The sequence below is a fragment of the Festucalex cinctus genome, chromosome 17 (genome assembly GCF_051991245.1).
Source record: "Festucalex cinctus isolate MCC-2025b chromosome 17, RoL_Fcin_1.0, whole genome shotgun sequence".
NCBI classification, from domain to species: domain Eukaryota; kingdom Metazoa; phylum Chordata; class Actinopteri; order Syngnathiformes; family Syngnathidae; genus Festucalex; species Festucalex cinctus.
Genome location: NC_135427.1, coordinates 1,205,364 through 1,227,932, shown reverse-complemented (window position 1 = coordinate 1,227,932; position 22,569 = coordinate 1,205,364). Strand labels below are relative to the sequence as shown.

The window sequence follows — 22,569 nt, the reverse complement described above, 5'->3', positions numbered from 1 at the left end:
GCTGTGAGGAGGCAAATCTTTCAAGTTGTGTTGTATTGACTCGAGTGAGTTTTATTTTGTAGTCTTTTTCCAAGTGTCTCTTTCATGTTTTTCTGAGGTTTTTGTTTGCACCTGTTCTCGTCAGACCGGTCCCTTGTCTGCCAATCAGCTCCCTCAGCTACTCGTGTCTGGTCCAGGTGATCCTCGTTGTCTCTTCAGTTTGCTTGTGTTGAGTTCTGAGTGGACAGCCGTATCCCACTGAGTCATGTCATGTTTCCTTTTGTGGTGAGTTTCTTCCCAATTTTTGGTTTGTTACTTTGAGCCCGTTTTAAATTTTATTAGATTTCTTGATGCATCTTTTTTTGTGAACAAATACTATTTGAGAATCTTGCTCCACTTACATCTTTCCTTCCCACTTCCCTGCTCTTGGTTCCAAGTTTTAAACCACCACAAAACTCCTTGAAAACCTGACAGTTAGGTTCTAGGTTTAATAAAAAAAAAAAAAAAAAAAGGCTGAATTAATGAATTTGCAAATTGTGGAACTATGTTGAAGTGTATGGAGGACCTAAACTGCCAAAATTAAAAATAAGTAAATGACTAAATAACTAAATGACTAAAAATGTCCAACCCAACACACACTGAGCACCGCCCCCTCATTTGAGTAACATTTCGTCCTAGCAAGTATGGAGGACCAAAACTAAAATAAATGACTAAATAAATAAATAAATAAATGACTAATAGTGAAAATAAAAATATATAATTCGAAAATTATATCCAAAAAAATAAACATAAATGGAAATAAATCCGTTTTTATTTTCACTTTTAGTCATTTATTTATTTATTTATTTAGTCATTTATTAATTTATTTAGTAATTTATCTATTTAGTCATTTATTTATTAAATAAATGACTAAATAAATAGATAAATAAATGAGTAATTAAATAAATACATAAATTACATTATTTATTTATCTAGTCATTTATTTAATAAATAAATGACTAAATAAATGACTAAATAAATAGATAAATAAATGACTAAATAAATAAGTAAATAAATGACTAAATAAATATATAAATGATTACATAAATAAATGACTAAATAAATGACTAAAAGTGAAACTAAAAACGGATTTATTTCCATTTATATTTATTTTTTGGGATATAATTTTTGAATTATATTTTTTTTCATATTCATTATTATTTTCACTTTTAATCATTTGTTTATTTATTTAGTCATTTATTTATTAATTTTGGCACTTTTGGTCCTCCATATGGCAGAGCGTCTGCAGCGTGAGATAATGTGAGAGCAGAGCGTTTTTATTTATTGATTGATATTTAATTCTACTTATATATTCATTTTTGTCTGTATTTCAACATTTATTATCGTTTGAATCTCGTTTTTTATCCATCCATCCATCCATCCATTTTCTGAACCGCTTGCTCCTCACAAGGGTCACCGGGGGGTGCCGGAGCCTATCCCAGCTGGCTATGGGCAGTAGGCGGGGTACACCCTGAACTCAACTGGTTGCCATCCAATCGCAGCCTGCTACTCTGTATTAAATCTAAAATACATGCAGTTGAACCTCTCATGAACATCAATGGCCCTTGAGAATGTACAATTACGAGCTTGACAAAGTTCAGCGGGCCTCATTTATGGCCTAGAAGTGTTTCTCATAGAAATATTCACTGTAATTATGAGTCTATGGTGAGTCCCGCTTACGTCCAAAAACGTCGCCATAGAAACGGAACGCCTTTGTAAATCAACGACCCCCTGTATAAGTGACCGCAATGGCGAGAGATTCAAGGTCTGAGCAAGCAAATAGTTAAGGTTACTCTCCCGGAAATGACTGTAAGCCTATGAAAAATCCCAAAATGAGTGCGTGCGAGCCAGTGAGCTGGGTGGGGTCAGGCCGCAGTATTTCAGGAGATGGAACTGGGCCATAAAAGGTTCGACTCCAAGAAGCCAGCAAGACGGCGTTTAAACTTGCCGCCTCGTAGCCTCGCTCGACTTGGATCCAAACAACTTGGACTTTTTCCACCTGGCTGACGTTAGATTTTTCAATGCTCGGATGGCCTTAATCTCCTCTCTCCTCATCTCCCTTTCCCGCCCTCCGCCTCTTTTTCCCTCCTCCCACCCCTGCTTTCAATCTCACACTTCTCCATGAGCCTTCCCTTGTTTTCCCTCTGCTCTCTCTCTCTTTTCATCCCCAAATGAGTTGACCTTCACTGTCGCTCGGCCGTAATTCTGCTCTCGCGCGTTCTGTGACCGTAATCTACGGCTGTGGACTTGTATCCTGTTGCCCTCCAACGCGCCACACGTGCACAAACACACACACACAGGAGAGATTACACAGCAGAGTCAGCGCATGAAAGATGACCACAGACTCGCGCACACACGCAGGCGGATTTTAGGCCATTAAAGTAGAGGCCAGTCCAGTCTCAGATCGCTGCTTTCGTCCCCCCTTCTTTGTTCCCCAAATCAGGAACAGCTGTTCTCCTCCAAAGTTGTAAGTCACTCACTCGGTGGAAATTTAAAAAGCCATTAAGCGAGCCCCCACGTCTTCCACGCCGGCCCACAAGTGCGTGGGCTCTTGCTTATCTGCGGCTGCACACGCTGGCGCGTACACGAAAATTACAACAGGGAACCACTGCGTTTAGTAGTTACGGGAAAGATCATAATCATATCTCCCATACCCGGAATACACGTCGGTGAGGCGGGAGAGCAAAAGCGGGAGTAGGCCGGAGTTGCATATTTGCAAGTCAGAAGTAAGTCTTAGGCGTTAAGTTTTTGGGTTTTAAGCAGGTTCCAAGTTAGTGTGGCGAAAGTCAAGCAGGTCAAGGCGAGTCCCTGCCCAGTTTATTATGGAAAAGTGCTTGAAGGAAGATAAATAGATGAAATGACGTTTATAAAACTAACTAAAACTAAAATAATAGCGAAAATTTCCTTTGTTGTCGTCTTTGTTCATGTCATAAATGAGCATTTAGTGTTGATTTTAAATGTCGTACAGAGCATAGCACATTTATTCAGAAATGGAAGTTTACTGTACTTTATCACACCATATTTTATTACTTCCTTTATATTGCACTCCACAAATACTCCATATATACCTAAAACTAATTACGTACAGCTAAACTAAAACAAAGCATTTTTGAAAAATAAAAAAATCTCTTATAACCCTGCTCCCCATTAAATTTTAAGCTAGTTCTAAATTAAGTCATACAATCTTGTTCAGTCACAAATATCTGCACATTAGCTAACACATTCACAATCACATCATTTTTAACAGTCCTATAATGTCCTCATTGTCTTTTACTTTATTTACTTCCCAATGAAATGCGTAATGGACATGAAGCTTGGGCTTGTTTGACCAGCTGACAGTTAGCTAAACTGTTACGTTAGCATAGCTTACATTACATGTTGTTGTGGGTTTTATAGTGATGGCTAGATGTCATAATTGCTGAAGACTTTGGATTTGCTATTCTCGTTTTCACCACTTTGATTAAAAAACAACCTTGAATACAATTTGAATCATCTTTGGACCATGATGAGGCGGCCTCTGTAGTTAGCATCATAGCATACAGGTGAGTTACCAGGTTCTACGATACAGAAAATAACCTTTCTTACGAACCCAAAGGTCATATTATGTTGTAAATTCAGATTTTTAGTTGGCATTTAAGTTATGTGGTTCAAGTTAAATTCAGCTTGAGTCTTTTATAAGTTGTCGACAAGAAAATCCGAAATAGGGAAACGCGCATACAAATTTTAAAAAGTTAAACTAAAACATTATTTTTGTCATAATGGCAACATCAAGTATTGGTACTCGAGTAATGTGGGTGTCTGTGGTTTCCTAGTCCAAAATCTTAACATTGTCGACTTAAATCTGACTTGAGTCAAGTCATGTCATGTGACTTGAGTCCGCCATCTCTTCTTTGAAAGGCTGGAAAAAAAAAAAAGAAAAAGTCCAGACGCACATCAAGCACATTATAAGCAACAGAGTGGACATTTGCATGCCAAAAGTGAACATTTTGGCTGTATTTTTTTTAGCCGTCTCCTCCTTCTCTATCTCCTGTGGAGATCTCTCATTTCCTGCAGGCCCCAATGTTGATTTCATAGTGGAGCTTGGGGCTTAAGAGTGGGAGTCTGTGGGATGTGGAAGGGGGTGGGGAGCGCGGTTGTGAAGTGTGGGGGTATATGGGTTCACGCCAACAACAACCTCCACCTCGCTCAACTAGTCTGGTGTTGTGTTTTTTTTACGTGTGCATGCAAGCGTGGACTCTTGTTTTCGTACTCTGTCTACAGTCACGCCTCAATGTTCGGCTTACAGGGAGCAGGCCAACCCGCTACTAGCGAAAATCTACTATTTGATGACCACTGAAATGAATTGGAGGGTCTTTTTGTTTGTTGGTTGGTTGGTTGGTTGGTTGGTTTTTTAACCCAAATAAATATTCCAAAAATGTTTAATTATATCCCAACATTCAAAAAGGGGGGCAAACCCCCCAAAATAATAATAATAAGAAAATTAATCAAATGTTTAAAAACTTATCTATTCGTTTGGTTAAGTCTACGTGTCAATTCACACCAGGTGCGGTGCGTCTGCCTTGCGGAACGACTGCGGCGATGCGGAAGGTCTCCGCAAGCGTTCTATTTCTTCCGGACGCCGCATGCGGATTTTCATGAAGCTGAAGAAATTACACGAGCCGGACAGGAAGTCGGCGTCTCGCATTAAGGTAAATCAGGTATATTTCAAAATAAAACCATTTGCGAACTCGTTTTTTTGGGGGGAGGGAAGCTAGCTAGCTACATAGCATGACATGAGTCGGACATTTAAGACAAAAAATGAGCTCAGAATAAATTAAACATGACAAAATAACACTATTTAAATACAAAACGTACTCACGCATGGTACAATAACCATGGTAGAATTCCCAGAAATAATGTCCAAAAAGCATATCGATGTCACAACAGGCAAGCTATTGTATACAAAATAGGACTCTATATAGACCCTTACAGCTGACGTCACTGCTTAGCTTCTGCTGCGCCTATTTGTTTCCGTTTTGCAGCAATTAGCATTAGAAGAGAGCTAAGTTTCATCAGTTTTCACAAATCTATTTAAAATTCTAAGTAATTTAGCTTTTTTTTCTAGATGGCCCTTGTTGATCTCCTTTGCTCTGCTGCCATCTGCTGGCCGTTTGTGTAATAACTACCATTTCTGCAACTGTTCTTTGCAGCTGAGAGGCTGCATCAAAGCCTTCTGTATGGTCTAGCATAAAAAAACAAACAAAAAAAAAACGTATAAATACGTCTTTGGGACACTTACAACATAAAAAAAACGTATTTACACCTAACTACGTATATTGGTAATGTCAACATATACAACATTCAAGTGCCTATGAATTAAGTGCAATGAGATTTGTTTATTAGCTGAATTTCCATCAAACATTCCAATCTAAATAATTTAGTGTTTATGGAAGGGAAAAAAAAGTGCTTTAAGGGCTAACCGAGATCTTGATTCAAACTGAAGTAGAAGTCATCCAACTTGTAAGTGGTAGTTATTATGACCTTGTGAAGTGGTAAACCTTTCAGGGCACAGATGACTCATGCGTACATGGAGCTAATTTCTTCTTTTTGGTGTCTGTCCAATATGTTCACCCGAAGAAAAAAAAAAAACAGAAGAGCGTCATGCACAGATCCCGATAATTGTGGCACATGAGCAATTTCTGCTCTTCACTTCCTTTCTCTTCTGGGTGACACACACGCAGACCGCAGAGAAGCCAACAGCTGCAGCCTTCAGCTTTCACTTCCCCTTCTATGAAAGCGCACATGTATCTGTTACCATAACAAGTTCCCCAAACGTGGCCTCTAATGCCCTCTGTAGCTCCGTCGCTCCCCACCCCCGTGCCAACACGTGTGCCTGTGTGCACGCTTACATGCGCAAGTCTGAAAATTTTGCTGCCAACAAGTCTGGTGGAATGAGTAGTGCTGTTTTAATTTTGCTTACACGAGATGCTGTACCCAGGTCTCAGTTCCAGTAACAATAATATAGAATTATATATGCATTATGCAGTATAAGTACTGAACTTAAAAAAAACAAAATGAAATAAAAAAGTTCACTCAAATTTTAGGTTAGGTTTTAGTCTAGGCTACGTTGCTTGCTAACAAACATTGCTGCCATAAATGCCAATAATTTATATTTGAAAGTTTTTCCAACTTAAATGACTGTTTTTGCCCCACCCCAAAAAGTTATTTTGTTTTAGTGTGTATATGTTGTACGCTCAAAAGAAACAACTACTAATTACATGAAAATAAATTGAAATTTTTTAAATTTAATTTAATCTATTTAATTTTTAAATAATGATTTATTTAGAATGGAAAACAACAATGTCTGAAAAAAAATAAATATCAAATTATATATGATTTATAAGAAGTTAAACACCATGAAAAACTGCTTACTAATCTTACAAAAATAAAAACTTAAAATTATATAAATTACTAAACAAGTGTAATTTTTTTTAAATGTCTTTCGGCTTTGTTCATATGTCATTTATATATATATATAAAAAAAAAAAGCAGCTACATAATAGTACTGAGACTGAGTAAAAGGAAATTTTGCATTTATTTTAATCTAATTTATGTGCAATAAACTTTAATCATAATTCTAGTGTCTGAAACTTTTTGTTAATCCAACACTTTAGTCATTTGTGTGCCACATACAGAAAATCAGAAGGACGCAAGGGCCACATAACGTTATGAAGAGAATTGTGTTTAGTCCTAAAAATTGTACAAATAATTTATTTGCGCTTTTACATACCGGTATTTAGAAAAATGCTACAGTATATAAACCAATTTATTTGTAATATGGCAGTAGGGTAATTTTAGTTTTGGAATTTTTCATTTTAGTTTTTTATTACTTTTCAGGGTGGTTCTGTTAGTTTTTATTAGTTTAGTTCTTTAAAAAATGCTTAGTTTTAGTTTAGTTTGTTAGTTTCAGTATTAGTATTAGTTTTTTTTAAATGTGTAGTACTTGTGCGCAATATTTAAAAAACACCATGGGAGCAACGTCATCTGAAGGTGCTTTCCTATTGGCTGCCGCTAGATGACATCACTTCTGTGTGACATACTTTCAAACGTCATTATTCCGGTTTATATCAAAATAAATCTACTAAAAATCACATTTAACTCATTCACTGCCTTTGACAAGTATACTTGTCAATCGTATTTTTTAGAGCGGTGCTAAATGGGGGCGAATCTGAGCATGCTCCACTGTAAATATCAAACTTGGAAACAACTTTACTGATGCCCAACCACCGGTAGATGACATCATTGCCCCATTTAATAGGAAATAAACACAGTTTCAGAGTCCATGGGAGAAATGGCTGTATTTTGGCAAACCTACATTTTTCTGCTGTCAATTATAAAAGAACGGGACGGGACAAAAAGTAGGGAGTCTATTCTGTTATTTGGTAGATTCGGTTTATATATAATTATTGAATGTAATATCACGTGAGTATTGGAAATGTAAAAATTTTCTATAATGACTGGCAGTGAATGAGTTAAAATCATCCCCAAAGGCTCATGCATTGAATTAATTACCAAAGACTAAAACGAAGGACATGTTTGCTATCATTATAGTTAGTTTTGTAAACATAAAATGTAGTTTCATTTAGTTTTCGTTTTTTATATATTTCGGTAACAATATTGTTTTTTGAATTTGAGTTTTTTTTCCATTAATTTTTAGTTAACTAAAATAACCTTTAATGGCACCTGTTTTTCGATACCCTCCCTTCTTACTTTGACCATCTCCAAACATTTTTGTTTTGTTTATTTTATTTGAACTGAGTCAAATGCCATTTTTCGCATATGTCGCGGGCCACTGAAAAATGGACGGCGGGCCGCCAATGGCCCCCGGGCCGTAGTCTGGACACCACTATTGTAGACTAAATGCGAAAAACATAGCTTTTTTTTTCTTCCCAATAATGTCACGATTTATTGACAAAAATGCTTGGCCTGCATTATACTATTATTGACTTACGCATGTGCATACCATGTGGCATTGTGGGAAAAAAATGCCGAAGGGAAATCATACATTACAGACGTAATAAGACCATACCAATGATGAATAAACATATTTACATACTTCATTTTTAAAGTATTGGTATATATAATGTTCCCACTTTTTTTTAACTTAATTTTTTTCAGAATAGAAACAGTTCCAGTGTGCTGGACTCGTATTGTTGAATTGGTCTTTGATGCTAGTCATGCACCACTTTTACTTACAGGACACACATGCACACACGCACACACACACGGGCGCAGCAAACCAGGCCAGACAGAGTGGCATCGCGTGACTGAGGCTTCACACCTCTCTTTCTCTCTTTCAGTCAGTGAAAGCATGAAAATCCCTCGTGCACAGTCATGTGAGACGTGTGTGCGCGCGCTTGCACTCAGTGTCTGTCAAGCTGAGCTCTGACCTGGTTTGGCCTCCCTGTTTGTCATTTTACACACTAACTGTACTGTGCGCACGCACTTGCAGAAATAGCCGCCGCTCGTTCACCCTCTTGTTTGTCAGCAGGCGGCCGCGTCAGTCCAAATTAAGGCAGAGCAAACAGCGGGCCATTGTTTGTCGGACTTCACAGCTCCGTTTATGTGCGGCCCCACCAGGCCTCGACGCTTTATGTCCGCTCTTACAGCCTCGGTGTAAATTGTCAATGAACTCGGTGACACGATGGATTTTCATTGTCGCTGGTGGTGTAGGTGATGAAATGTGAAGGTGTGGGCTGTTAATGTTGAGCAATTGCTCTCGGATGAGCTCACCGCGTGCACTGCTGACAGTAAATGGATGATGAGGAACGTTTAAACGGGGCCGAGTAAAATAGTTGTAGAAAGAAATTTGCAAATGTTCATACGCTCAGATTTAAAAAAAAAAAAAAAGGAAAAAAAATATTTGCTGAAAAATCCACAGGAACGGTTGAAATGAGTTGCAGAACTTCATTTACAAAAACGTAGATTCTCGTAAGATGTATGAAAATAAATGGCAGTCTGTTCTATTCTCGTCCTTTGCCGCCATCTTGTGGCATGTATAGGAAATAACAGTGTGGACTCCCACATCGTCGAATGTTGGGCATTTGGGAATCTACCTATTTGTGAATTTTGTTGTTTTCTTTTGACCCTGTCCTCCCCTTATGTTTTTATTTATATTATTTGTCATTATCATTATTTATGTATATATTTATTTATTTATTTAATTATTTTTAAAATTCTTATTTATTTCTTTATTTATATTTTATATTTTTTTTACGGCATGTCAGTTATTTTCAGATTTAGCAGGGTTCCTATATATATATATATATATATATATATATATATACATACATATATTTTTATTTACATTATTTGTTATTATCATTATTATTTTTTTTTTTATTTTTTTATTTTTTTTTTTAATTAGTTTTTTTCTATTTCTTTATTTATATTGTATTATTTTTTATGGCATGTCAATTATTTTCAGAGTTAGTGGGGTTCATTATACAGCATCTCTTAAAACTTGCAAGTCAAGGCACTTGTATGTCAAGGTACGGCTGTACTTACTTACTGTGATACCCTTTGCATATGGGAAAGGAGGGCCACAGTCGCCAACACACTTTCAGTTATTTATTGGTCTTCAGGAGAGCAGTAAAAAAACCCATAAATAAACAACGTACTCATGCGGGTGCTGCTGTGGGCCACAGCTCACACCCAGACACTCACAGACAGACATGCCCCGCCTCTTAAAGGCACATGCACTGCAATATAGTACTTGTATTTTCTATTCAGTCCATGCTTGCAGTTTTTTTTCTATTCAAATATGTGAATGTGTTTAAATGCTTATCAAAATAGTAAAAAAAAATTTTTAGATTACATATTTTCACCTATAGCGGGTGGGTCTGAAACAAAATCTCTACTATACTGTAATTGCTACATCTTCTTTAGTAGCATGGCACTGAAGCTCCTCAACTCACTTCAGTACCGGCACCCAGATGACTTTGACTTGAGCCCCAAAAACACGACGAGTTAACACGATAGCGAAATCTACAAATCAGTGACATCACGAATGCGGAACCGCTCTTCTCCTGTCCACAGACTCACTATTGTAAAGGCGCGCTTGTGGCCAGATGGTTGACTGAGCTGTTTCCCAGGGCAGACTGTGGCTACATGCCACTCTTTGCCATGGTGCCGAGGTTTCCCAGGACACACTAATAAACGTTGTTTTTCCCCCCAACGAATGTGTAACGTTGGCCCGCACAGCTGGCACAGAAAGATGCTGGGTCCCGTCAGTCATAACACGCCACCCATGCGCTATAGAGTAAAATGAACTTCTCGTGCAATTGTTTGGAAACACATGGAACCAACTGGAGGTGGATTCACTGTGAAAAGTAAAAAAATAAATAAAAAAGAAGTAAATTATAGTTACGCCGTAGCATTAACCCAACGGCTATAACGTCCGACTGCTAACTAATGCTGGCTAACTCACTAGCTCGTAGCATGGAGCCATTGTAGCCACTTGATATACTGATATACTGTTGATATACAGTACTGTAATTTTGTGTGTGTGTGAAGCAGTTTTTCATAAAAAAAAAAATGAGAGAAAGTATTATGTGAAATAGTTTGACAGTTTTTGTGGACTAAAACTTGCCGAATAAATTTGTTTTCTTGGACTAAAATAAAGACTAAAATGCTAGATTTACAGTCAACTAAATAAAAATGGGATGATGTTGACCAACTATGACAAAAACGTGAATGAAACTCGATTAAAACAGACTAAATTTAAAAATGTAAAAATAAAATTAACACAAAGTTCACGATGCAAACGCCCCTTTTTAACTACGCCCGTCTCCCGAAATACGAAAACAAAGAAAACATGCGCACAGTTAGACTGTACTAGATTTGTGCTGGGTGTGAAAACAGGGCAATAAATGTCAACAAAAAGATGGAAAAGTACACATTAACTCATTTGCTCCCAGAAACGTATAAATACGTTCAATTTGTATCAAGTGTCCCAAAGACATATTTATACGTTTTTATGTTTTTTTTTATGCTAGGCTTTGATGCAGACTCCCAACTGCAAGTGCAACAAGTGAAAAATGGTAGTAATTACAAAAACGGCCAGCAGGTGGCAGCAGAGTATAAGAGATCAACCAGGGCTATGATGAAAACAAGCTGTTTTCCCACTTCTAAGCAGATTTGTGAATAATGATGAAGCTACAGACAGATGGGAATATACATATATATTTCTCCTGGTGAAAGAAGAGACTCTAATCTTTGTTTTGGTAGGTTCCATGTTTTTATAGCAGTAGAACACAATATTCTACACACAGTAATGCCACTCTATGCCAGAAATCACCACGGAGTAGATGGTAAATAACAGGTGAACTTGTGAATAGTAGCATTGGATACTTTACTGTCAATTCAAACTGCACTGAATTGTTGGGCGTGGGGGTGCCCGGGGTGGCTTTTGCCAGCTGTGTGGGATCACTTTTCCGTATTGTAAACATGGCGGGAGGGACAATCCACACTCCCCGGCACTGAAAGGTGGCCTTTTTGAAATGCTTGAGCCCGTGGGTGTGCCTTTTGCCCCCCGTGCCCCTCCACCACCATCTCCCCCGCTCCCCCCTTTCCTCTCCGTGTTTCCTGTTGAGCTGGCTAGACTCCTTTGACAGATTTACAACTCTGGGGTCAAAGTTTTCCGACAGCAGCAGATAAATCTTACACCGCCCACTCCCTTCTTCGCCCTCACCTGATAAAAAGACACATACTCCCACAGCCCACATCCTTTCATGTGTAACGTGCCTCTTTGTGTGCGTACACCTATGTGCTGGAACATACGTGTGAGGATGCCTGCTTTTATGTTCGGGAGGAGGGGGGGCGTTTACGCCAAAGTGCCTTGTCTCGCAGTTCTGCGAAAGAATGCAGGATATTGTTCACGACCCATAAAAGACGGGCTTTTCTCCTCTGGCCTTTTCAAGAAGGAGGTCTTCTAATTTTCCCTCCTGCGCTTGATTGCTGTGTTTTCTTCTCCTCCCCCGGATACATAAGATGAGCTGGAGTGTGCTTCACCCCCGCCAGCGAGCCATCATTTGTGTTTTCTTCCTCATCTTTCCTTCTTTTCTCCCACTCCGTCTCTCTCATTGCGCACTCTGGAGGCGCCAGGAGAAGTATTGGCTCTAATTTGTTTTGGGGCGTGAGGCAAGATAATCGCAATTTGCAGTCTCTAGCCAAATCGCATAATCTTTTTTTTTTTTCCCCACTGTTGTTCCAGTAAAATTGTATTTATCATTCATCACGTTGCGATACCGAGCACGCTTTATCCCCCGAATCTGAGAGAAGCAGCTCATAAGAGATGATTTGGCTTGGTTAAGACCGATCCAGGCGGCTTGTGTTGATGTTGGATGCGCACTTTGTTTGTGAAGATGAACGACGTGCTCATATTTAATGGGAAGTTGACTAATTTCTGTTCTTCTCGCAGCGAAGGGCCTCGCTTGTCGGTCGTATGGAATTTGTGTTAATGGTGAAACTGAGTGACCTTGTCCCGGATAATAACCTGCATGCATCATGCACTGCATGTATGGAGACCTTGGGTGAGGCCTTGCACTGTTTACGTGTGCTTGAAATCCTCCTTGCCTGTTTTGAAAAGGAACGACACACTTTTTTTTTTAAACTCTTTCTCTTCAAGTGTGCACAGCCCCAGAAATGACATGGTGATAAAAAAAAATGGCCACAATATAGCAGATACTATGCCTTTTCATGGCCACAAATTAGCATTTATACGCTAAATTGTGACCACAATGTAATGTTTTCCCCCATGTCATGTTTGGGTCTCTGTACTAATCAGCAACTCATTCCCTGTCATTTCAAACCTGACACTCAAATCATATCCTGTTTATACCAGAGGACAGCGGCCATTCCGCACTATGCACACATTTTCCTCCATCGGGGGCTCGATCGATAGACATGATTGATTGGCTGGTGCGCTGCGGACAGCCAGCGCTGATCGATGTTAGCTTGGCTGACGGCCGCAAATCGTACGTCACTGTCAGTGGCCAAAGTGTGTTGAAGTAAGTGTGAGTGAGTTTTATAACATATCACAGAGCTTTTTTTAAACTAACTGTGACCAACTGTAGCTTCAGCCTACATTGAACCAGCTAGTTAGCTTTAGCATCCATCTAGCTAGCCAGCTAGCTACTGTCTCTAGCGAGCTACCATATTTTTTTTGACTACCTTTTTCAGCATGTGGTTGGAATGCACCAAAAGTATTTGCTTAGTATTGCACTATTTTATGTGGTTTCTGCTACAAGTATTGATTTTATCCTATCTATCTATCTATCTATCTATCTATCTATCTATCTATCTATCTATCTATCTATCTATCTATCTATCTATCTATCTGTCTGTCTGTCTGTCTGTCTGTCTATCCATCAAATCAAGTTTATTTATATAGCCCTTAATCACAAAAAATTCTCAAAGGGCTTCACACCATCCATCCATCCATCCTTTTTTTTGGTTGTTGAGTTTGATATTTGTGCTTTAAATCAACGAAGAAATTTGGAGAACCGTTTCCAATGTACACAATACACACAAACACCGGATTGGCAGGGAAATATTGCAAAAGGCGGCAATCCTTGTGTAACGCCGCGTACTCTGCAGCGTGCGCTTTGTCAAGAGGTGACCTTGAATTCTTAAGAGCCCCCCCCCCATGGCGAAGGTTTGGCCCTAAGCGTTCTTCACGCATCACTGCTGCAGAGCGATAGGATGGGACGCGAAACAAGCGGCTAAATGACAGAGATGAGCACTCCAACGCCCCCCCCCCCCAAAAAAAAATGAGGGAAATGGAGAAAAATCAGGGGTGGAGTCGTAGCATCTCCGGGGAAATCTTATCATACCGGAGTGGGTGGGGGGCTTGAGCGAGGGAGCGGGATGAACAGATCAGAGGTAGCGAGAGCTTTAGGGGATTAACAAATGAACAAACCTGTTGTCCTCTCTTCCCCTTCCCCGTTCTTTATTTTTGCAAACTAGTACATGCTCTGAATATTCGAGTCCTCGTGTAACCTCTGCGGAGTTTTTAGGGTGAGTGTTTCTTTTCGCCTGAGCTGTCTCCAAAAACTCTCCTGGCGCCTTCCACGCTTCGATTTTTAAACCCTCTCTTCTGGCTGGTTTTTCTCACATGCTTAAAGAGGAGGGAAAGACTGACAGAAAAGACAGAAAGCGCGCTAATGCTGCATGGGTAGGTTTGGTTGGATTTTCCTTTCTGTTCTTTTCTCTTTTTTGGGGGGGCTCAACACAACTCATATCCTCTTTGCACGTTCATTAGAGCCACGTTGAAAAAAAAGTTATACAATATAAGTGGAATCCTAATAATACGTTCCATCCTCTCCCCAAAATCAACATATTTTTTAATGTAGTCATTTATAAAAATATGTAACAGTAATATATGTAAAAAAAGAAGTTAACGAATTAAAGAGTATCATGATTGATACATTGTTGCTCCTGGTGTGCCGACTTGGCCACCAGAGGGCGGTTTAATACGATAATGCAGACAGAATCAAAGAAGAGATTCAAAACTACTACTACTCCCGTTGAGTATAAAGAAATTATGAGTATTAGGGATGGGGTTAGCATGTATTTGTATTTGTATGTATATATTTTTTACATGCACAAGCAATAATAATGTAAAAATAAATAATAATAAAATAAAATATAATGCAAATAATGTTTGTCGAGGCACCACAATATCCCCCCCAAAAAAGTTGCAAATTAGAGAGAATAATTTTTAAAGGAAAAAAAAGTCAGAAATCTTTTTCCTCAAAATAATATAACTTTATTACTATAAAATCTTTGCCATTTCTTTACCATGTCATCCGTAATACTCCTTTGTACTCTCCCCTGGTCCTCCTTTGTCACCCATAATATCATGTGACAGGCCAACTTTCCACTCTGGTGCCCTAAAAACCGGGGACAAGACAGGAAGTGAGAGGCAGACAGAGAGAGACAGTGAAGGGAAGGTACAATAATTTCAAAACTTGGATGCCTTCAGTTGCAGCTACTTCATCCGCCCACCCTCCTACCCCTTCAGCGTCACTACTTCATAAGTGATCCAGTGACCTTTGATAGCCAAGCTGATGTTAACTTTGCATGATTTATTTGGCTGCACCACAATGACATTGGACGGAGAGCAACGGAACAGAAAGCGAGAGAGAGGGAGCGAGAGAGCATGGATGGACTGTATTCCTAAAACTAGGACAGTCAGTGTCTAGAAATGTGGACTCATGTTCCTGTTTCCAGTGATTCCCGGGAGCCTGCTTACTACAAGCGCAGTCAGTTCAGTACTGCCCACCGGCCGCTTTCGCTGTCCTTCTGCTGTCTGTGTTAGCAGCCCCTTGTGTTGTTTGACGTCTGCTTTTATGAACACTGAAGCGCAAGTGAGTTCAGGCATTGCACCACAGGAAGTCATGGACACTCTTGTCTATTCCAATGTATCCAAACGTTCACCTCGCCAAAGGCGCGAGATATGCATAAATATGTTTAAAAAAAAAATTGTGCTGTCAAAGTTAAAGTGTTAACTAATTAATTAATCACAAAAAATTATCGCATTAATCATGTATTAACGCAGATTAATCGCACTGTTAATTTTGACTGCAAATGGTCGTTTAGCTTGACAGCGGATGGCTACGTTAAAGGTAGCACAGGTTGTGTATGAACAATAAACATAACATGCATTAAAGTGAAGCATTTAATAAATGTTTGCATGTGACATTCAGAATATTTGTTCATGAAAAATTATATGGGTCATTTTTTTCCACTTTAAATTGTGCAAGTAATGTAACTGATTAGAAAAAGAGGAGGATGAGACGTCCTCTTATCATTAAATGCTGAAAAAATGAACACATAAGAGGTGCATTTTAAATTTGGCGGGCAAAAAATGTTGATAAAAAAGCCTTTTTAAATAAGCGATTAATCGCGATTAATCAACATTTTAAGATGCGATTAATCTGATTAAAAAATTAAAAAAGAAGAAAAAAAAGAAGACCATAACCTATGCAGACAATTAATTTGTGGAGAAATTCCGGGGTTTTAATTGGTGAAAAAATGTGGAAGCAGAATGCCCATTTAGTCATGTAGTTTACTATTTATATCATGTCCGTTTTATTTTATAGTTGTCGTGTCCTGTGTCAAATTGACTTCCCCTCCCTGTTTCCTCTTTTTGTCCACACACCAATGTTTTTCCAGCTAAGCGAGGAAACAAAACTGATGCAGTTGAGTATGCTATAATAAAGTAAGGCTGGTTGGAATATTTCAGGGCTTTTCAAAGCGCTGGCCGATGCTCCGTATATCATTATCCATCTGTTTGGCTTGAGAAGAACTGGCTTGCGGAGGGGACACGGAGCCTTGCGTGGACATCTGCCAGCCTACCTACGCCTTGCCTCCGCCGACCCATTAGCATCATGTGGCGCCTGGCGCTCATCCAAGTGAGACGGCGTGACCTTAATCTCTGTGCCTGTCACTGAGATCGGAACGCATCTGGTCAACTCCAGATGCACGGTCATGGCGGCCGCCTCCGCTTCTCGCCTTGTGCCCTGTGGTAGACGTGATCATCCCGGCGCGTTGTAACAGCGTCCTTTCCAGTGCACATCTTACCTTATTATACACAAAATGAGTTCTTTTTGTGGCATCTGCAAAATTGCATATAATACAATATATAACGATTCGTGATGAAGTGCGGTTATCTAAGCATACGTGTAATCTTACTGTAGTATCTGAAACATGTAATGCCATTTTACATGACTGTGTGAATCGGTAGTGGCTTACGGCGGAGCCTTGTGGGACACCATCATGTTGACAGTCATATCTATGTTGTGTCATTAACTGAAACCTGTTGATTTGCTTTTTCAAGTAGGATTATAATGAGGAATGCTTTGAAACCAAGGTTATTTTAGTTAATGGAAAAACTAAAACTAAAAATTAAAAAAAACAATTTTGTTAAAATAAAACTCAACTCAACTTTATTTATAAAGCGCTTTAAGAACAGGCATTGATGTATACAAAGTGGTGTACAGAAACATAAATATCAGCTTTGCAGTAAACAAGAATAAAGCAAACATTTTGAAGTGTGAATACAAGTATTTTTATTATTTTTTTAACCACAAGTAAAGTATTCGTGGCCGTGTGTGAATAGATGAATGAGCCCTTAGTACGGAGCCTTGTGGGACACCGTTTTTAGGATCAGATATAGATGCGCGGTTGACAAAGATGCTTACGATTTCAACACACTAGGCATGTTTTAGATAGTTTCGATTCGACACATTTGACAGTGATTCTTTATCAGTTGCTCAGGATGCTACAGTCACAGATGACTATTATCTGATGCTGACTCATACTTCTATCTCGCTATCGCTTCCTTTTTGGGGGCCGGGCACGCGATGAGCCGTCCAGTCACAGTGCCATCAGGTACTTAAATCTACTAACTATATCATATAATCCCTAATTTTATTGAACCTAAAATAGCAGTCATGAGAAAAAACTATTTTAAATTCAAATTTAATTGAAAACCATTTTCCAAAACCTTTTAAACGATTAGTTTTTTGTCAGTTTGCAACCCGGTTGCTTTGACTTTAAACGCTAGTGACAAGCACGTTATGATGATCAGCAATCTTCATCTGGCCGCTCAATTACTGCCACAATAGGACACTGCAATCAATAAGCAATTAAACAACCTGTAGTGGAGAGGTGACTTGGGACATCACATTGGTCTGCTATTAAAGTGAGTCAATCCAGCTCAGATTCCACAATTAAAAAAAAAAAAAAAAAAAAAAAGCACTCTCAGCTAGTGATACTTGATCTGTTTTATTGACTTTACCGAGCTATTTGCAATTTTACAGATGACATTTGAGTAAGTTCCACATGCAAGTAGCATGAAGAAATAGAGCTTATAATAAAGCCCCGCGGGTTATAATCGCTTTTTAAGGAGGAAGACGAGCTAGCCCAATGTCAGATGATACTCGGCAATAACCTCAACCAGGAAGAGGTGTTGAAACCGCCCATCCTGTGTCAAGGAATAGTTGCTGGTTTACAAGGAATTCTTGCACGGAATATACACAGTTTTTCCAGCTCGCTGATATTTTACCTTCGAGAGCTTTACCACGTCATCCCGCAGTCGCAAAGCATCACATGACACAAACACCCATCCCCAATTATACGCCGAGACCTGATGAGCATATCAACCGTGTCACTTCACAGTTTACACGGCTGTCGGACGGCGGGAGTGGGATGCGTGCGTGTGCTCGCCAGCGTGTTTATCTGAGCGCTCGCACCTCATTCGGTTGTTTTTCGGCTCGGACCACGCCCAGCACATGAAGTGGGCGCACATAGCATTCAGAAGATGAGGAAACGTATTTTTTTTGCATTTAAATTATTCACTGGAATGGATTAGTGTCTTGAGATACAAGTGCCCACGTTTGTATGTCAAATCATTGTTTCCATTTGAAATGAATGCAAATGCCATTAATCCGTTCTAGCCTCCCATCCAAAAAAGAACTACAGTACAAGAATATACATTTACCATTAAATTAGTAAAGTTTAAGAAAAAAAAAATCATTTTTTTTCGTTATTCATCAAAAGTACTAGTATCGATACTAGGTATCAAGAGTTGAGTCTGAAAAAAACTGTATCAAACATGCCTAATAACAATAATATAATAAATAATATAGTAAATCTGAATATCTGAAATGTCATAGCTTTAAATTACAAAACATGGTAAAATTCATATGAGCGAGCTTTTATAGGTCAAACGAAAAATAAAAATATTTCATAAACTTGATGTGCTAAAAAAACGTAAACGCATTTCTTTAAAATTGGCATCAAAAATACATCTAGGGACACATAAAACTGATTAAAATTTGCTGTTGACATGACAAGCCAAGATTCATTCTCTAATCCACTCAAAGCGACACAATGCCGCCATCTACTGGGATTTGTTAGTCATTACAGTGGTTTCCAAATGTGAATTTCAGACCCTTTTCTGCATATACTCGTTGAAAAATGTACTTGATGGTAGGGCTAGAAAATATTTATCACGATTATTTTGTTAATTGAAATTACAATTCGGATGATCTTTTTTTTTTTTTGGCACAAAACAAGAAAATGTTTAAACGTAAACATTATTAAAACAAAATTCTTTGAAACACGATAATTATGCTAGTTCCTTTTGGATGAAACAAAATTTATTAAATTAGTTATTTTAAAATAAAAAAAAGTGCAAATGTATCAATTTAAACAACTCAACTCAAAATGATTAAATTATTAGTCTTTTTTTTTTTTTTTTTTTTTTTACGATTATGCAGATTTTGTAATTGTGGAGTGTAATAATTGAAACTGTAATTGAATTTCGATGAATTGCACAGCCCTACTTGATGGTTATATACACATGGGAATTCCAGCTGATGAATATAAAAGTCCATGGTGGTGAATCTTTAGATGGGTGGAAAACTGTCAAAAAATACAGAAAACCAAAAATGTGTTAAAAAGAAAAATTCTGCTTGTTACGCAGTCTTCGCCTCCTCTCCCTAACATATTTATTTTTATTTTTATTTTTTATAGGCCTTCATTTCCACTAAATTAGCGCCCAGGGTTTTAATTGCAGTTTATGAAGCTCATTTATTGGCGTGGGAGTCTGCGTTTGTGTGATCTGGCATCCAACGAGGCGGGCCAAGTCCTCTCCAAACCTCCCTGTGGTTTTTGCATTTTTTTTCCTCGCTGTTGTTTCTTTCCCTCTTTCCACTTCCTTTATTTTCGAACACCACAATGTTGCTGAGCTTTAACCGTACATGTTGCTGTTTTTATAGAGAATTAGCGCGCCCCCCCCCCACATCGGTAACTGCCGAGCAGGCACGTGCCAACAGCCACACATTTAGCATACGGAAGCTATGATTTCAACCATTGTCCGGTCAATATTGTTTTATTGCTCCACTGCTGGAATAGAATCGAGGCAATTCATGACCCACACGGAGGTTACTTTTTTCCCTTTCCCGAAATGTCTCTTTCACTTCCCCTCGAGCGCTTCCTCCACGTTGGACCCCTCCACGGCTTTTTGCAAGCACCCTTGGGGCTAATTAAACCTTAATTACATTTGTTGGAATTGATTTGTGATTTAGTCTTTCCTCTGTTGTTCCAGCTCATTGGCCCCCCTAGAAATGTCATTAATGCACCATTATTTTCACGGGAGGCCTAATTAAAGGGACATACTCCCCGGGTTTCCTCTGATGAGATGCTGGGAAGGGGAACATGTTGGCATCTGGCACCCCAGTGATCCAAAATGGGACGCTCACCGGCGGTTGTAACTTAACCCCGTGTATGTTCGAACGTTTTGTGTGATACGAGGTTGCCAGGGGGATGTTTGGGAAAGACGTCTAGTCATGTTTTATGGCAGGACATTATCATATGACATGGTTGTTTGGGATTGATGCCCGGGAGGGGGGGGGGGGATCTTATTCATTGTCGCGTTCTCTTCATCTCTGCCAGCTTTAGCAGAAGCTAATATGGAAGCGGACTGATTTTTTTGCCAAGAACACCGTAAGCCTCGCGCACGAAGCCAGAACGCTTTCAGTCATTTGGTTTCAATTTAACATAAACACCGACACCCTGGGGAAAATGCTGGCCCGGCTCGATTTAAAAGAAAACAACACCCACCTGTGCTGATAAAGCTCAGTAATACACACACACACAGCAAAATCTGCATACAAAAACGTTTAAATCCAGATGTTGGACATGGGAAACATGTGGCCTTATACACTAAATCTATGTTTCCGTCTGATAGCAAAGACAAGGGAATTAAACATGGAGACTACATACCAAAAAAATTGCTTTTGTGGTCTGTTTTTTTTTGTTTTTTTTGTATGTATGATGTCTGTCAGAAAAGTTCTAGGACTGGTCTCATAAAATATAAGATTTGTACAACTATACCTATCTATCTATCTATCTATCTATCTATCTATCTATCTATCTATCTATCCATCTATAAATACGAGTTTTCTCCTTCCAGTGTGCCCAACTTGGCCACCGGGGGCAGTACAATGCAGCCAAGGAGACACAAACAAAGAAGACTTTCACAACTACTGTAAGTCACTGAGTAAACGCAGTAATATTTATTAGCTGTTTTCTTGAAAAGGATAAATAATATCTGCATGTGAGTATTGTGATGTATGTCAACATTTTTTGCATCTTTGTTTGCATTCAAACATTTGAAGAAGATTCGGAGTTGTGGCAGGACAATTGGTGGCTGGCTGCGTTACCATGACAACACTGCCCTGAGCATCTGACAGTTCCTGGCTGAAGAGATATGGAATCGCCGCCGAAGACCCATGAACAAATATTGCCATATGCAAGCGATCCCCACCTGGATGTTTGTTTGGATAACTCAGATCCCTGGACAGAGTATGTGCAGGAACAGGAACAGACTCACCAGACAGAAAATGTCAGAATGGAGTATGAAACAGGTTAGTGTGCACACATTAATTTTGCAGCTGCTCTGTATTAAATATGAAATACATGTTGGCACTTTATGCTAAGACTGAATGTTTACTGTCATTATCTCCTGACTTTAAACTACGGGCCTGACCAATAGAGATTTTTTTTTGAGGATGTTGCAGATTCCGATATTTGGCAGTCGATTCACCGGCCGATTAATTGTAATGATTTCTAATTCATAAAATAATGTCTTTTTCTGTCTCACTCAAAATAGAGTCAAATTTACTCTACAGAATTTACTGTGTATCGGCCGATTAACCATCAACTCTATCTGTGGCTGTAAAAAAAAAAAAAGATGTTAATATGAAATGATGTGTTTTGCATCATTTTACTTCATCTACATATGAAGGCATCATTCCGCATGAAGCACGTCCCGAGTCTCCTTCAGAAAATAAAAACGGGAGAACGCAGCGGCAAATGAGTTGGCAGCTGTTTGCGCTTCTTTTAAAACACGGCTCTTTTCCTCGGGGAGACTTGTGGGAGAGGGGGCGCTTAAAAGGGAGAGGAGTGGGGAAAGGGGGGGGGGGGGGGGGGGTTGCGGTGCATTTACATGTGGAAGCTCAAAGCAGTAACAAGCTTTCCCAGCCTGCTGTGGCCTCACATGGCCTGCAGTATCCTGCTACAGCCTCTCTTCCTCTGACAGCTACCATGTTATCGGCTAGTTTTCTTGTTTTCCTGCAATTCGCGAAGTGCTCTCACGCAACACGCAGTGGCCGACTTGGAGGGAAATACAGGAAATTGCTTCTAGGGACCTCCCCAATGTCTGCTACAACTGATTAATTAAGTTTTCTTTGAGCCAAGGCAAAAATTCTTTGCATTAATGTACTGTGTGCCCACACTAAGTCTAAATATTGTATATTGATTAATATAAAGTTTGTGGAATAAGAATTAGGAAGAGTAATCAATGCGTTTTTTGCAATATTAATAAGAATGCCATGTTTATAAATGTTGCTTAACGTTTTTATCAATGCACTATTAAAAATAGAATTAGCACTTTTCTCAACTTTAAAAAATAAACTGCATGAGAGAGAGGGTGCGTGC

At 39.0% G+C, this 22,569-nt stretch overlaps 1 protein-coding gene across 1 annotated transcript; it reads left to right on the top strand.

Annotated features, from left to right (window-relative positions):
- Positions 1-174: 174 nt before the first annotated feature.
- LOC144005593 (uncharacterized) lies at positions 175-21,739 on the top strand. Its single transcript, XM_077503916.1, has 5 exons — positions 175-264; positions 4,562-4,706; positions 21,044-21,118; positions 21,249-21,497; positions 21,641-21,739. Exons 1-4 carry the CDS (start codon positions 245-247, stop codon positions 21,318-21,320), a joined length of 312 nt encoding a protein of 103 aa, XP_077360042.1. The 5' UTR covers positions 175-244; the 3' UTR covers positions 21,321-21,497; positions 21,641-21,739.
- The last annotated feature ends 830 nt before the right edge of the window (positions 21,740-22,569 follow it).